This window comes from Clarias gariepinus, chromosome 2, assembly GCF_024256425.1.
Source record: "Clarias gariepinus isolate MV-2021 ecotype Netherlands chromosome 2, CGAR_prim_01v2, whole genome shotgun sequence".
NCBI classification, from domain to species: domain Eukaryota; kingdom Metazoa; phylum Chordata; class Actinopteri; order Siluriformes; family Clariidae; genus Clarias; species Clarias gariepinus.
The window spans coordinates 39,825,989-39,844,067 of NC_071101.1; the positions used below are offsets into that span (position 1 = coordinate 39,825,989).

Here is an 18,079-nt window from a genome sequence, read left to right on the forward strand (position 1 = left end):
TGTAAAAGGGTGAGATGGTGTTCTGGTGCCTCTGTCAGTCATAGGCAGCATTGACCTTTTTCAGTGGTTTGTGTTGCATTGGCTTTTCTGTGGGATTGGACCAAACAGGCTGGCTTTTGGGTGTAGATGAGCCTTGGGTGCCTCTGATCCTGTTGGCTGGTTTACTGGTATATCATTGATAATCAGTGTTAGTCCATTCAACTGGCAGTGGTGTAGTGTTATACAGTATCTGATCGTCTGATGCGTATACCATTCTCTACATTTGCTTTTAATGCATTTATTGGTATTTTTTTTTATCTTGACCTTCCTCAAGAATACTTGGAAGCCGCCCCAATTCCAAATTCCCAATATCACATACAACGCTTTGGACACTGTGGCTAGACAGAATGACCTAGCATGAAATTAGGGTCAAGCAATTCTGTGACTTCAGGAGAAGTAAATAAAAGTTGGCTGTAAGAACCATGAACCATGTCTGACACCCAACAATGAATTATTAACTCTTGCAGAAAATTCCTTTAAAAAATAATCAGCACTAATACATTTTTTAAATCTTATAAGTCAGAAGTCGCTGATAGTTTGTAACAGCTACTCTGACAGCTGTTAGAAACTTGTGCTAATGTTTAATCACAGTCATCATTTTCTCTAGTAGAAACTCGCATGTTCAACTTAACTGATTGATGAGAGTATCAGGAATTGAGGAAGGAATCCGGTCATAAGGTATATTAGCATTCAATATGTAAAATATCCTTCTCATCTAAAGCCACAAGTGATAATATTATCAGATAGAAATACAAGGGGCAGTCAAGACAAATTGGGACTTAACGGCTTACATTAATGCACTTATCCCAGCGATTGTGTGTACATTTCCACAGACAGTTATATGTTGATTTTCAAGAATTAGACGTCCTACTTGCTGAATATTCATGGGAATGACTGCAGTGGAAGACAGTGTTCTTTAAAACATTTGCACCACTTAAATGTTTTACTGCGGCTAAGAGTCTCATCACCGTACTGTGCTTTAAGTCTTCTAAAAACGTCAATCGGTTTTACTCTTTTATTCACAAGAAATTTTATCATAAGTCACTCTTAGTTAGAAGATGAAATTGAATGATGGTGTAGAACATTTCTACTTTGTAGAAATATTTTTTTATTATGATATATTTATGTATCATTTTTGGTTTCATCAGTTTTTTTTTTACAGGCAGAGGTAAAGGTGGCTTTATGTTATTTAATATTGGAAAATCTTCCAAGGCCTTTGTCTGATTTACCTAAGGAGTGACAAAAATAAAGAGGCTGCTGCAAAACTAATAACAGAAAATCATATTTTAAAAATGTTCTAGGGGAAAATGTTTTGAGTATATGATTTAGTCTGACACATGAAACTTTGATCAGATTCCCTCTTATCTGATCTGCACAGACTGACACTGACAGCCCACTGTGTTAATATTTTACAACACTGACAGCCATCCTAAATTTTGCTCCTGCCTAAAAACCAGCAGTTATTCCATCAGCACTAAATCAGGTATGCGTATTATTACTTCGTATCAACGGTACGGGAAGGGCTCCCACTGCAGCCTCATAAATAAATAACATGTATGCTAACAACATAGTTAGACCGGCTTCTCTGTCCTCGAGGTCACCTTCATGTCGGGATTATATCCATAAGTACCTTAAAAGCTGACATTGTCATTGTTTAGAGAAGAACTTGAGGGTCATATCAGTCTTTTTTCATAAACAGTTGTAAAGATTTGAACTGAAGGTATTCTAACAATTAAAACCAATAAGCTTGTTAAGCTCAGAAAGAAAGACCAATTTATTCTTCAAACCTTAAAGACTAGTTAAAGATATTAGGGATTATACAGACTAATCAAATAGACCAATAAACTCACTAGTTACTGACCAACTAAAGCAACCCCAGATCATAACACTGCCTTATGCGCTTCCCTTCTTACCCATCACTCTGGAATAGGGTCTATCTGAACTCATCAGACCACATGAGCTCTTCCCATTGCTCCAAAGTTCAACCTTTATGCTCCCTAACAAATCCAAGCATTTTATTTCTGATTAGTCGCACTAACAAGTTGTTACACAGCTCTTTAGACCCAATCTTGTGGGTTCTTACGACGTTTTGTGCCTTCACATAAAGCAGCTCATTAATTTGACTCTTTCGAAATTATGATTTTTTTGGGCCAGGCAGTGTGTAAATGTAAATGAAATTTAGAGTAGATGAGCCCAATTCTACAGTCAACTGATATTTTTTTTATTGCTTTATTAGACCATTTTCACTTTCTCACTTTTCATTAACTGAATCATGTCTATGGAAATGTTTTTTTTTCCAGTTTTTCTTTATTTTTTGTTTATTAGTTTTTTTAAGATTCAAGGCAAGATGTTAACACTTAACCAACAGCTTCAAATTATAGTTTGGAATTGTTTTACAGATATTTGACTTATTTCAGAATATTTTACTTACACTTGCGGTGCCCATAATGTTTCCAAGCTTCTTATCAAATGTAAAGATTTTCTAAACCCCAACCATGCCCCTATGGTGATGTCCAAAAAAAGAAGAAGGCAGTGGGGTCTGTAATGGAATGATCGACCCAGTTATCTGACTTAAACCCAGACAAACTGCTCTGGGGAAAGTGGGAACCGGTTGACTCAGTTACGGTCTGATATGGTAAAAAATCGGTAAAAATCCTAAAAGACGGAAGGCTGCATGTTGCCTTGTTGCATCCCATCCCACTGGGATACTGGCAGAACTTTGTATTTAAATTCTACAAAACCAATAGATTTTCAAAAGCATTTGTAGTAAAACACGTCACAACCTAAAGGGTTTACGCAAGCCACCACACAATTATCAAATGCAATGCGTCTATTATAGATGTTTAATGCAGCAGGGAAGCTAAAAGTCCACTAGGTTCAGCATAAACGCTAAACATTAACCTACAGAGTTATGAAAATATAAGTAATCAAAACGAGCATGTCACGGCCATGATGCTCCACTACGCTCTGTGGGGTTCTGCCTCCTGTGGAGACGCTCATATTTCTGCCAACGACGATCAACAGTCGCCTCGGCAAAGGAAGAAGAGAGGAGAGATGGAGGGAAAAGGGAGAGAGTGTTCATGCTGTTGTCATTTCCCCTTCACCGCCCTCCGTCTGTCTCTCCTTCATCAATTCAAGCTGCAATTTACTGTCAGGCCCCCGGTTTTGTGAATGCAGCTCATGTCTAATTGTAACGAGTTATCAAGTTTAATGAGCTTTTAATGTTTTCACACACACGGAAAATTGCTCTGCGGTAATTAAGGAGTCATCATACTATGATGGAGTACTTAGACGGAGAGATAAATATGGTTTTGATGCAATATTTTGTATACATATATCCAAGGAAGCAGCTTTTTTGTTTATTTAGGTTTCTCCTGGATTTTTAAACTCAAAAGGCATCCTGATAGCTTTTCACTTTTTTTTTCAGATCTCTTATTATGTTTAAAGGTTATAACCTTGGGCAGGACATTATACTGTAAGCACCATAAAATCCCTGAACTCGAAATAGCTTTTGATGTTTAAAGGATGACTAGCAGACTTCTATAACAAAGTCAGGTGCCTCTAAATCAAAAAACGTCCACTTGTGAGTGGTCAAATATCCAAGGGGCATCTTTAAAGCAATCTCTAGTGAAGATCAAATGCTTGGTATACATATAAATGCAGCTGACATTTTTCGACAGTAACCCTCGTCTGTTTTGTTAAAGGTGACAGTTGGTAAACCTTAACGATAATGGTTTTCAAATGGCGAAGGTTGGAATTCAAATGAAAACATCTATATTTCATAATTTTAGTTTAAAGATCATGTTACATCGCACTCACACTGGTTCATGTCCCAATTACCTGTAAAAATACCATCAGTAGGCTCTAAAATGCTGTCAGGTTTCAGCCCAACCTTTTACACCTTTGTAATGCATGAGCCGATTATAAAGGAACAAGACCAAACAATAAGTCGCGCTTCAGTAGTTTAAATTTTACGCAAAGTCCAACTTGGCTTGTATGAGCTTGTGGACTCATGTTCATTATAATCAGCAGCCTCAAGCATAAGAATTCCATTTTTTGGGTGGTGGGGTTTGGAATTTGTTTTCAAATAAGCTGTTGTTCATTTGTTCCTCAACAACGCTTTGCAGAAGAACAATGGGACAAGAGTGACAAGATCTCCTGGCATGAACTACCCATTTCAGAAGTCACCTTGTTAAGTATAGATCTGATGAGAATTTGCAGACTGGTTTGAGCTGAAATAAAGTGAAACAATGCAAACAAACTCTTTGCGCCAACGTTGAGCAGAAAGGCATCTCTGAATACCCAACAGGTTGAAGTTTGTTGCTCTACAAAAGTGCCGGGTTCACCTGGACAATTAAAGATAATTAGAACATTAGAATTAGGATATTAGAATTAATTTACAGTCTTGACTGATAGCTAGGGCCATAACAACAAATCAGGAATCAGGGGTAGCTCAGTGGTTAAGATATTAGACTACGGTTTGGAAGGTCCCAGGTTCAAATACCATGACCACCAAGTTGTCCCTGTTGGGCCCTTGAGCAAGACCACTAACCCTCAACTGCTCAGATGTATAATAAAAAAAAGATGTAAGTCGCTCTGGATAAGGGTGTCTGCTAAATTCCTAAATGTAAATCGTTGTTGGTGCCTTGAGCAAAAAGTCAGAGCAACTTGCAAGCATTCAGGTATGAGTTGGCAAGATGCACAAAAAATATATATACACCGATCAGCCATAAAATACCAAAACATTACGCCGAGTATTGTGTAGTTTCCCCTTGCACCATCAGGAAGCTCACACAATGCATCAGAAGACCTCTAGGGGTGTCCTGTGGTGTCCGGCATCAGGACATTAGTGATGATTCCTTTGGGTGGCGTGGTTCGCAGGCTGAGGCCTTAATGGATTGGACTTGTTGGTCGTATCCGACGCATTTTGCTCAGTCGGATCGAGAACTAGAGAATTTGGAGGCCAGATCAACAAATTTTTGGCCTGCTAAGCCCTATATGACGCAAGCTGTGACGCCCATGGGCTTTCCCATAGGATTGGACAGCAAGGGATAGCCTTTGGTCCCCACAGGCATAAATAAGCCTTGGGTGCCGATGCTTCTCATTAGTGTTATATCTGAAGCCATGCTAGCATATTTTCTCTCACTTAGAGAATGTTGGCCTTTATGCTCCTGGTTCTATTATTCATGCACATTAGTGGGTATCATGCTTTCATCAGCAAAATTGCTAAAAAAAAAAAAAAAAAGTGTAGCGTAGCAAGCCGTGATGCACCACGAAGTGCACTAAGGCTAACACGAAATCTGCTTGTCTCAACATCTGCGCTGCTGCTTTTCCCGCTCCTCAGTCAACATGTAAACACCCTGAGGGGTATTGTTCATGCATCTTTCTGACATATTGAGCACACAAGAGCCACCTCTACTACCCCCCACTCATCCTAGAGGTTGTTGTTTTCTTGTAGTTTATCCCCAGGATGCCAGCGACAGGATATGAGAGATGCAGAGATGGCAGGAGGAGCGGCGGGTGTTGAGACAATACACAGCCGATAGTTATCTGCAGCAACATAGAGTCGCGCGAGCAGCACACGGCGCTTCAAGCAGCATAATTCACAATGGCCTACCGAATGCGTTCGTCTTTATTGCCTGCACAAATATCCCAGCATGTCAGTGCGACAGCATCACGGGGTCACTGATGGGGCTATTTATGAGGGGCTTGGGAACTCAAGAGTGGGAGGACTGGGAAGAAGGATGAAGTGTTCATGAAACATAATGGGCTCGTGAAGCAAAAATAGATTTATGAAACAATCATGACCATCAGGAATGGGAAATTATGGAACACGACAATTTCATATAGAGGTTATAAAAAATTCATTTTTTTCTGGGGGGAAATCTAGGCAACATCAGTGGTAAATTGCTGTGACAATTTAAATTGTACTGTTGATCAATTTGAAGAAGTAACAGTAACACAACCTCCCTGTTCACTGTTATCCAATTACAGTAGGCCTTGGTATGATTTACTCTGTAGATACACCACTTAAAAAAATAGTCACCATTTTAGAAGAGTAAAATTATTTGGCAGCATCCAAACAAAGAACTAACTAGGAATGTTTGAAATTATTTGAAACTGGTTAAGAACCCTTCAACACATTATCAAAACCAGAAAAGATAGTGCTAAAAAAACATGAATGGAGATCACTTAAACACTTAAACACTTAAATTGTGAAACTGTGGTTCTCGAAGAATAAGGAATAATTTTTACACAATGGTGCATTATATAAATATGTACTTAAATGTACATCTGTGTTTATACATTCTATTATAACCATTATGGGTTTATATATTATATTATAAATTAAATGATTGAGACACATTGAGGCACTAACAAACTGATAATCTGCCTAAAGAAAACTACAATTAAAGTCTAAAACAGTTAACCTTTAGTAACACTTTCAGATCTCACAGTATGGTAAGATAGATCATAAGCCAGGATTAAAGGTTAGCCAACTATTGACATGAGAATTTAATTCCAACAGATGTCTTTTATAAGAGCCTGCACATTAGAAGAAGATTGAGATGAAGGTAAAACGGATCAAAGTCTACTGTTTTTAATCAGGGAGGGATCACAGCAAGTCTTGAGAGAGGCATTTAGGATTAATGGGGAGATTTATGATTAATCTATCTCTATCCTTATTGCTCCTGGGTGGCAACAAGCGGCAATTAAAATCTACTGATTCCTGATTAAATGTCACTACTGTAGATGACTGGTAGACTACAGTATGTTGGACAGTTTTAGAGATGTCTTTTTTAGAAAAAAACCCAAACATTTTGGTGGTGTGTAGACAGACACTAACATGATTATCAGGTTCAGACACAAAGTTGTCTAAAGTTAGCTATGTAATATATAATGCATACAGTATAATGCACCCATCATGCATAGTGGCCACTGTACAAGCCTCTGGAGGCAGCGTTATGATTTGGGGTTGATTTAGTTGTTCAGGTCTAGGCTTACCCATTACGTTATGAGACAATAAAATGACGTCTGCCGACGAACCTAAATGTGCTGAATGACCATGTTATCACTCATACGGAGTGCAGGCACGCAGGTATGTGAGAGTGGTTCTGGGAGCGTGAGGAGTCATTTTCATACATGAACTTGCCACCACCATGGCCACTGTTTTGCTGTGATCAAAGCTAAAGGTGACCGAATGAAATGTGTGAAAAATGTGCCCTTTTTTTATGTAAGGCAGTATATAAAGAACACAGTTGCTGATGTATTATTATCCTCATATCATTATTAATATTTTGCTGCTTTGTTTATAACTTACCTTGGAATGCTAAGTAGAATGCTAAGGTAGGTGATGCCTGATTATGCATGTTGGAACAGCAGGGCCGTAATCGTAATCACTTGAGTAAATATCTGTGTCTGTGTATTATTTTGATGTCCAAAAGTAACTCAAATAATTAAAATTAGGAAGCCGAAAAGGTCATAAACGTGTACAAAGAAGACAGAGATAAAAACAGTTGCCTTAGACGTCCTTGAGTCGCCTTGAACAATTGCAGTTTTAAGGAGGTCTTGAAACACTTTAAAATCAAACCTCGAAATGGTCCTAGTTGGTCTTGTCAAAGGCTTCAGTGGGGCTTGAAATTACTTCAGAAGAAATCAGGGGGTTTTAATGAGTCCTAAAGACATCTCCAATATATCTTTTGGTCCTGGAGGCGTTCTGTAGGCCTATCCGTGCCCACTGGGTTATCACAAATGTGAAGCACCGACCTTAACACTTACCTATCTTGACACTTACCTTTTCAGCAGTGCTTTTAACAGATGCAGAATATGTCAACCATATAGACAAATCCTTTACCAAAACAGTTAAAGTTCTTTATTTGTCAGAAGCAATGTCTGCATTTTCTTTTTTAGGTTTAGTCCAAAGACCTGGCTATTAACTGTGCAGAATGTCAACATATTTCTACTTTGCACATAAATTGCACATGTTTAAATAAAACAACATTCGATTTCCAGAGGGATAGAGGAAAGGGAAAACTAATGAAACAGAGTAAAACACACCACACCAGGAAAACAAGCCTTGAAGTTTAGGTCCTTTGGGTGCAAGCAGGCTTAAGTAGACCCTGAATTCTCCACATGTAAAGAGCGAACAGCGGAAACTCATCTGAAAGAGGGAGGATGTGTTTTTCCAACTGGGCTTGAAGGTGGTGCTGCTCAGTCCCTGATGTACCCGACCTAGTTCGAATCAGCTGCTCTAGGGTCCAAAAAAGGTAAAAGGAGTTCTCGTACCTGACCCAGTCTATGTGCTGCGGCTGCTGTCCCTCGGGCACTTTCTGAAAAACAGCAGAAAGGGTTTTAATGATCAGCAAAACTCACGTAAAACGAAATGTTTGGTTGCGAAGCAAGGTTAGGATACGTAAAAAATTTACAAATTTAAATATTAACATTGCCATAGTTTCGTTTCGACAGGTTTCTTATTTATTTACGTCATCAATTCATTATTTAGTAAACAGGATGTAACCTTGAAAAAGAGTATCAAAAGCTTACTCTTGGTTCTGTCCATAAAGCCAACTGAGTATAAATAAACAGAAGTCAAGCAGAAAACTTTTTAATCTTTTGAATGAATCCCAGAAGGTTCTTGTTTACTTGCTTGCAAGTCTGAGCTGATCAAAAATAATAACGAAGACAGCATATGAGTTTGTTTTATATACAGTTGGTTTCTGTACTACCTCGCTAACAAAACCGTTAAAAAGTCAAAAGGGTAGCAAGAAGACAGACAATTCCAAAACCCCCAGTCTATTTCATTAGATAAGATGGCTGTTCAACAGTCAGAGGATTTAATTTCTGTCAATTTCAACTTACTGGGTACGTCTTGACCTCAACACTCCATGCAAAGCACTATCTGCCCTCTTCTGCACACATGGCATATCATTGGTACACGAACTTCTAAACTCTACGTTGTGGTGCATATTGTTTCCTGTCCATTTTTTAAACCAACCAATCCATATAAAAGAATAAATAAAAAATAAAAAATAAATAAAAAAAACAGTTCGACCCACTTTTAAGCCAGAGGCTACCATAGACTCTGCCCCTTTTCTGTTTTACCAAGTCTCATGAGAATGCCAAAGCCATGCTCCCATGAATGCATAGATTGATTTTCTTAGTATAGCCTAATCAAGGTGACAAAGATGAAAATGTTTACCCTGGTGTTTAATTACTTCAAGAAGTAGGACTGTCCAAGGTTAACCATACTGGGGAAATAAACAACAAGCTGCAGTAAAAGTGGACGTATTGCATCAAATTGCATATCCTCCATTTCTTTAATGGAAGATTGATTGGCTTTAGTGGAGTGACATCTCCACAGGACATCATTCCACAAACCATGATCCCCATTCTGGATTTCTGTCCCATTTTCCTACACATCTGGAGAGACATCTTCTTCCAAGCTGCTGTTTAATGTCGCAGAACTGCAGAACACAGAATGTACTGTCTTCTTCCACATGTAGTGCATGTGCTCACATGCCCCGAAGAACGGCTAGTGCTAGTCTAGTGAACCACGGGGAAAGTAACACTATCCTTCACAGGATCTCATGTGGCCATCTCCAGGCCATCATCGGATTCAAACACAATCTCCATACCACACCCAGAACACTTTTCTATCACACTACCAGAAGCTTTTGATGTGGATGTGGATTTTGTTAGTGCTATGATGCAAAGCCTCATGTAGAATGTATTTTTAGATTTCACTTGAGTATAATAGATTCAACGTGTGTCTTCTCAGACGCTTTTCTGCTCACTTTAGTTGTAAAGAGGGGCTATAATCGACAGGACAGCACCATCATTCTCAGTAAGGTTGCGCGATATTCTGAACTTTTGAAGGCATCTCTGTATATTTATATAAGTAAATTAAGGACGAGACAATATATATATATATATATATATATCAGTGCACTTTGATTTTGTGCAAAACTGACAGTTGTACAATTTGTACTGTCTTGTCGAAATATCCTCATAGCGTTATACTTAAAAGTCAAAAAGTACAGTTGAAAAAATATTCTACAGCACAACATTCTACCGCACCGGTACAAAGAGGAAATAAAACTTTGTGCCGTGAAGCCTTCACAGCTTGAAAAGTCTTTTGCCATAAAATACAGCATGCTTCAGGCTTTATTCAACCTACGGAGTCCCAGAGGGATCGCAGATAAAAAGGAGACATATTGGGCCCATGTCTTACTACTTTGAGGGTGTGAAATGCTTTAATTCATTATGGTGTATTGGTCAATTTGTATGCATGACATGCTGAGATCTTGTTAATGTCCTCCTTAAAGTGAAACTTAGTGAAAACGTGCCTATACATAATATTCATGAGGTCTGTCCAGAAAAAGTCCAGCCATTTTTAATACAACAAGACTGGTTTGCTTGACATCGATGTAACCTGGCAGCCAAGGAGAGTGGACTGGAATGAGCATTGGTGAACAATGATGACTTCACTGTAGTAGTCAGCAGGGAGTGTGTAGTGTGTGGCTGTCACATGCAAAACGACTGAGTAAGTAGAGCAACGTATCTGCATCAAATTTTGCGTTCCTCCAAAAAAGAAACTATTTGAAAGATTTAGAAGGCTTTTAAGGGCCAGTGGAATGACTTCAATGTAAATAAAAGAGTGGCACAAAGGCTTCAAAGATAGTTGAGAATCTGTTATAAAGTTTAAAGTGATCCACATTTTGAAAGGCCTGCAACAAGCAGAACACCTGAAAACGTTGAAGATGTACGGCAAAAACTAGAAGCGCAATTAGGAGTTTATTATGCACTTCCAGTCAAAAGTTTGGACACACCTTTTAATTCCATGGTCTTTTTAAATTTTTATTTATTTCTACAAGGTAAAACATCATAATCTTTGGTATTGAACATTTGGTATTGAAACGAGCTAATTATGCTCCGTCAAGTTTTCATACCGGCTCTTAACTGATGTGCTGTTTGTTAAGTGGTGATTTCTAAATGAAGTTCTCCTCTGCAGAAGAGGTAAGTACTGGTCTTGCCTTCCTGGGATGGGCTTCATGAGGTTCATCATGGGTCTTGATGGGTTTTGCAAATGTAAAACAGCAGAACAACTCACCTTAATGTCCTAAAATGACAACTGACTGATGCTGTTGTAACCTAATTACCCAATTCCATGTGTGTTATTTCATTAGTTAATAAAAAAATCAAGTATTGTTGTAGATTGTAGGAAATAAATCCAAACAATTCAAGGCTGTCTAAAGGACTTTCTCATTTTTGGCATGCTTTTGCCCCGCACTTTCAGTCCAGTCCCTGGAGCTGACCAGAGGGGGAAAGAGATTGTTGCTGAGGTTGTTACATAAACAACCAATTTTGATCATTTTGATCATTTTATGAAGAATTATGACTTATGCACAGCACAGTAAAGAAATAAGACTCTCTCTCTGTATGTATTTAGTTATCTCAGTGGCTCTGTCTACCTCATTAGTAAACTTAACCGCTTAATCAAAGCAAGTAGGCCTGCTGTTATTTTTGCTCAGAGATTAAAATCACATCTTTCTATTTCATTTAGATCACAGTCCGTTTCAATAAAATAGCTTGTGACTTAACATGTGGCTCTGACACACAACTGAACAATTAGCTCACTTTGTAACCTTCTTCATCTTTAAAAAATATATATAGAGGTATAATTTTTGGTCATATTACTATGATGCTCTTCCTCAAAAATCTTCATGAGAAATTTTCAGAAATCTTCTTGAACATGAATGGCATCATCATCTGGAGTTTAATTCACAGTTTCTACATAAACATTTTTGTTGTTGTTGCACAAAAAGATTATAAAGGAATATAATATATTTTTACTTAGAATGCACTTTTAATTTTTTTTCCCTAGGAATATACCTGTGGTCTGTAGCAGTTAACTAAAATCATATATTTAAAATCAAATCATAAGGTAAATAAAATAATAAAGTGATTTACCAGATGCTGTCCTGTTCATCTCAGAGAGAAATTTAATTATTGACATTAACAATTTTAAAACTTTCAAGATAAGAGTTTCCATTTTCTCCCTTTTCTTTTTTTTTTTTGTCTTCTCCCTTTACCATTTTTTTCACATTACAGATCTTGGCTTTGAAGCCTCCTGCACCATTTTTTCTTTCATTATATGAAAAATGTTATTCTCATGGGAAGTTCTCCCTCATGCCCAGGCCTATAATGTGACTGGTTCTGCTCTACAGGTTTTATGATAAAGTTCCAACTGCGTGCTCCCGACTTGAACCTGCTGATAGCTTTCCTTTAACTTACTGTGTGTAACACCTAATATTGAACAAGCCCCTGCTGATTCATCAATTGTGCAACAAAAAAAAAAAAAAATCTCACTTCAGCACATTTGTTTTTCATTGGTTCTCTCCAGACAGCTTCTACAGAGACCAGTGATGAATGGACTGACCCAGGCGTGGGCATAAAGAATAAGACAATAAGAAACTACAGGGCCAAGGAGTTTAAACAAAAGAAGCAGGACATGTAACTTTAATGACAATAAAAAAAGACACTATCCCAAGAGGGATAATGATTTAAGAAAAAAAAAAAGAAATCCTGGAGGATGCGAATTAGAAGAAGAACAACAAAGGTAAGAATTTGGCCGTAATAAATCTGTGGGCGAAATGTTATATCTTTTAAATCTGGACCTCCTGGGACGCAGTGCAATAAGACTGTGCTTCAGGACGACTTATGGTGAGAAACAGGGGAGGTAATAATAAGAAGGAAAGCGTGAGAGAGATCGAGAGCGAGAGACCACAGAGAACAAACAGCAAATGAGACAGAAAGAGAGAGAGAGAGAGAGAGAAGGAAGATGGATAGCTTATTTTTTAATCTCTCCAAAAATGAAAATTGGAAGCCTTTGGTAAGCTTTGGGTAACAGAAGTTTTTTTCCCTGTATAGTGCAAAGCATGGTTAGATTTCTATAATTGTCAAATGTCTACGCTTTTGGCACGAAATAGACTGCCTACTTACACAGCCACCGCTATACCTGCTGCTTACACCTAAATGTGGCATGATAACAAGCCAGCCGCTCTCACTGCCTCTTCCCTTCACTATGGAAACGTGATGAGGCCAAGGGATGAATGGCAGCAACGGCGTATGTCACTGCAGTCTTACTGCTAAGTCACTCCATCTCAACCCACTATCTCTGGAGGAGTGAGAGTGATATGACAGAGAGCAAAAGCAATATAGAAAGAACATGATTTATTTCCCCAAGTGTATGCCTCCTTCTTCTAAACCGAGGAGGAATACGAAAGAAAAGAAGAAAAGAAAAAGAATATCCAAGAACCAGCAGGAAAAGCGATACGACAGAATAAGCAGCAGGATGCTTCTTGCTTATTCCCACTTCAAATTCAACCAATTTCAATCATGCAAACCTGAAAGATTGATCTAAAAGATATTTAGCATTTATCTGGTGCTGTAAAAAAAAAAAAAAAAACCTTCATGCAGGGTCATCAGGCAGAAGGGTGGACCTCTACTTTTTTTTCTTCCTCTGCAGAATTAACGCTCATCTAAATGCATGGGCTGTTCATTGTGCCTAGGACCGCTGTTGCTCTGCTTCTGCCACCTTTAATAGGCCAGATACCGAGATGGAGAAGAAGGAGCAGAGCAAAGCCCTGGCAGGCTGCAAACTGGGACAAGTAGCACACGCTTCATGGTTATTGAAAAAAAAAGGAGGTTCAAACACGACTGCGATCCCAAAACACAGAGGTCCATCAGTCTCTTATGGTTCAAAGTCTTCTAAAAAGCTTGACTCTAATTTTTTTCCACATCTCCTTGACTGGGCTTTTTTTTTTTTATTGCTTCAAAAGCAACGATTGTATTGTGAACATAAAATGGACAGCCACTGGAACTGGATAATTTGTAATGTACTGTTTGCCTTTTTGAAGAACAATTGTTTATTGTTACTGCTAAGTACAGTATGTACACTGCCTGGCCAAAAAGAAAAAAATCTACTTCAAGATTTCATTAAACCACCTTTAGCTTTGATTACAGAACATAATGTGGTGGCCAGTTCATGCGTGAACAAGATTACAATTTAAAAGGAAAAAACATGTTAGATGTAAAAACCTGGTGTCTAGGGATGGATAATGGATAGATGGATGGATGGATGGATGGATGGATGGATACAATTTTAAATAGGAAAACAAGTTATTTGTCTAGAAAGAACCACCACCAAATAAATACATAAATAAATAAATAAATAAGTTTGCAGTGTATTCCATGATCTATGAGCAGCCATGCCATCTGTTGTGTCAGTTTAAACTTGAAAACTGAGTGTGCTAGCTGCCACAAAATGTACCGTAGAAGTGAGAATCACAAGCTTTACTATTTTTAACATCCATCAAGAATTTGTATTTCTGTACAGCTGCTGTCTATTGTTAAAAGCGCTTCACGAATAAAATTCAGTTGAATTAAATATTGGATAACCAACCTTGATATATATAATTACATTTTATATTTTAATGAAGGTTTATAGACTATTTAAGAGTTTTCAGTGCACATTATATTTATTATAATTAATATAATTAATAATAATACGAAATGATAATCTTGGTGGATGACATCCTGGATACAGTACGTGCTACTCAGTAAAAATGTAGCTTTTTGCAAAATTTTATTTTAAGTTAAATCTTAAACTCAGATTGTATTTGAAGTTATTTTGTATTGTTTAAAAGCTGCGCCTGATTTTTAAGTAAGTAAACTAAAGTTAAACTAGTTTTCTGAATAACGGTTAAATTTAATTAGTCATTACCTTTTTTAAAATGGTAACAAAATCTGGGAAAAATTCATCAGAATATTTATAAAATTGTGATGCAGAATCGCAATTTTAATCAAATCGGCACCTAGGTATTGTGACATCCTGTTGGCGGTGCCTGGTGTTTCTCATCCCTAATACTTTGCCTGTACATACTGTATACTGTAGCAGACAGAAGAAAGATGGTGGTACTGAAGAAGAATGTTGCAAATCATCACTACAGTACGGTATCAAGCCAAAGACCTTGCTGGAAGCCAAGACCACCAAACAGAAATTAGCCTATTTTGGCTTCGTCATGTGTAGCGAGAGGATACTCATGCTGGAAATAGCAGTAGAAGAACATGTTGACTTAATACGGTCAAACTGGATACCAACATGAACATGAGAAGAAGTGGTGATCAACAGGACTGTATGGAGGGGAGTAATCCAGAGAATGACTGAAAATTGACCTCAAATAAACAGATAATTTATTAATAATTGATTAATCACCTTGCCAGCTGGGATTATAAAAAATAATAACAGACAAAATAAAATAAATAAATAATCCCGGAGCCCTTTTGTATGGGAATGAATATACAACCTTATACTTTATAATTCTATATTGTACAGCTAGGTTTTTCCTATTTTTCTTATATTTTTTTTATATGTTTCATATATTGTATATTATATATTTTGTATTACACAAATATTTTATTCTTTCTTAGTTAAATTTACTTCTATTTTCTTTTTCATATTTATTTCCTAATAATAGCCTGTTATTTCAAGGTCACTGGCGGTCGTCTAAGCATTTTACTGTGTATGACTGTGTATGTGACAAATAAAATTAGAATTTGAACCTACTACACCACAGAGAAGCTCACTATATCCAATTGACAAAAACGTTTCATTTCAAACAGTGCTCCTTACTAAAGTGAGACCAAACCAGTGACTCACACGGTCAAAACCTGTAAAACAAAAAAAAAACAGCCGAGACCCAGGGGCCCTTGCACTGTTGAAGAATAAGGCGTGGGAGTTTTCTCCTCTGGTGCTGTGAGCAGAAGTTTCTGCTGCTGAGGTTAAGGTTAAGATTCACTGCCATTGAGTTGACCTTGCCGAAACACTCGGACTACGTGCTTGATTCCTTTCATTCTGTTACGATGCTGTGGCCGTTTGTTCGAGCGGGGCCTTTTCAATCCCTGTAGCTTTTCTTGAACAGGGGGGGATATGCTGTTGTTCTTGAAGGTCAATGTCTACAGCAGTTTCAGAGGAAATACACAATGTTCTAATGTAAGTCAAAAAATGCCTTTCAAGCTGAAAATGTCGCGTCATTTGGTACATACTGTATGACTGATGTTGAGTAAACAAGGTTTTCCTGGCTAATCCAGCATAATAGCTGAGTATAATAAAAGACAAATTTTATGCGATGTTCAATTTGCAATTGATTTTGTTCAAACAGCATTAGTCAAATGGTAGTACCAAGTCTGCCAAGTACTGACAAGTCACAATACCATTTCGCTGGGATTGATACTGACTACAGTATGTAAAATAAAAAAATTAGAATGCTTCATTTATGCAGCACTAAAAGTCTGTCTGGTTGTAAGAGAAAGTGTTGCCAGATTCTCAGCTTTCAAAAAGCCAGAGAGCATGTTCCATTTATTTGATGGTTGGATTTGCTTTTGTGCATTGTCCATTTTGCTAAATTTATTGAAATATCTACTGCCTATTAAATAGAGGTCCATGTACTTCCGAATAATATTCCCGTCATCAGCTTGACCTCCATCACTCCATTCATTAGTTTGACCTCAAACCCTACCATTGGCTGTTATAGATGCTTTACTGCTCACCATGGATATAAGGAATGTTTTATAGACAGAAATGTCTTCACATTACGGCTGTTTATTAGCGCCACAGTTTCAGAACATATTAGACAAACTGCCCACTCATGTTTAAGAGTTGTGTTTTCATAGTCTACTTTCCTTTTTTGGAGTAAGCTTTGCTTCGTCACACTGTTTCTTTTTTACACTCTGTCCAAACATGGTAAGCTATAGCGTTTATTGGCTCTGAGTGACATGTATAGCTGTGCCTACCAGGGTCGTGTGGGGCCTAGAGCCTACAGTAGGGCACGAGGCAGGGTACACCCTGGACGAGGTGCCAAGCAGGACACATACATCTGCACACTCGCACTCATTCAAACACCCTGGGCAATTTGGAAACACCAATCAGCCTAATTTTGGACTGTGGGAGGAAACCGAAGTACATGCATGGGGAGAACGCAGGAGAACTGGCACTGCTCGACAGGTATCAAACCTGGTCGGAAATCGAACCCGGACCCAGGAGGTGCAAGACGACAGTGCTAACCACTTAGCCACTGTGCCGCCTAAGTGTAACAGTATAATGGATTAATTATTCTCATAATTTTTTATTTTGTGATACAGTGCTGATCAATATATGCTAAACAGACATTTTGAAATTACAAATAAAGAAGTATATTTACAATAAAAACATATATACATATATATTTTTTTTACTATACCTTAGGACTGAATTGGACTGGTCATATACATTTTTAGGGGCTTCCATATGTGTCAGGCTGTTTTTTCCTTTTCTTTCTTTTCAGAAATGGATTTGTTGGCATCTATGTCTAATCACAAAATGCCATCTTCTTAACACTAGGGGGTGAAAGGGTATACAGGCAAGTGCTCTTTCTAAAAAGCCAAACAGCTCATTTTCCCCCTGGGGGACAACGTGTTATTTAAAAAAAATAATAAAAATCATCCCAGGCATGTCTAGTCCAGCATGTACTTGAGTGTGTGTGTGAGACTCAGACTCTGATAAGTGTACGATATGTCCAGTATATCCCCTTGTAAAGTCATCTCAAACAAGAACGGCCAACACCACCCACAAATTGATTTTTTTTTTCTTTTTCTCAGGCTGATATGTTTTTTCAGGGCACCCCCTCCTCCACCCAGGTCCAGTGTGATATGCCCACAACACAGAGATTTACAAGACAGCAAATCGATTCGACTGTCTCCAAGAGTCTATTTGTTGAGTCTTATCTAAGATGATCCAATCTTAAGTGTGTGGGTTTCAACCATTAAAGAAAACATTTCCTTTGTTGGGTAGAGCATGAACTCGTGGCTGTTCCCTTAAGAATCACAATTTCCAGCATCACTCATCAGCAGGGTCGCTCCAAAGGAAAGTCTGAGTTATTTCATCCAACATGAGGCATCTCGATTTTAGCTTGTACAGTACCTTCTCTCGGAACTTGATCTT

At 38.0% G+C, this 18,079-nt stretch overlaps 1 protein-coding gene across 1 annotated transcript in view; it reads right to left on the reverse strand.

Annotated features, from left to right (window-relative positions):
• Nucleotides 1–7,941: 7,941 nt before the first annotated feature.
• mei4 (meiosis-specific, MEI4 homolog (S. cerevisiae)) overlaps nt 7,942–18,079 on the reverse strand; it is a 47,196-nt gene continuing 37,058 nt past the window's right edge. Inside the window, exon 5 of the mRNA XM_053511019.1 lies at nt 7,942–8,369. Within this exon, the coding sequence (XP_053366994.1) occupies nt 8,124–8,369 (246 nt within the window). The 3' untranslated portion in view covers nt 7,942–8,123. The remainder of the gene's footprint in view (nt 8,370–18,079) is intronic.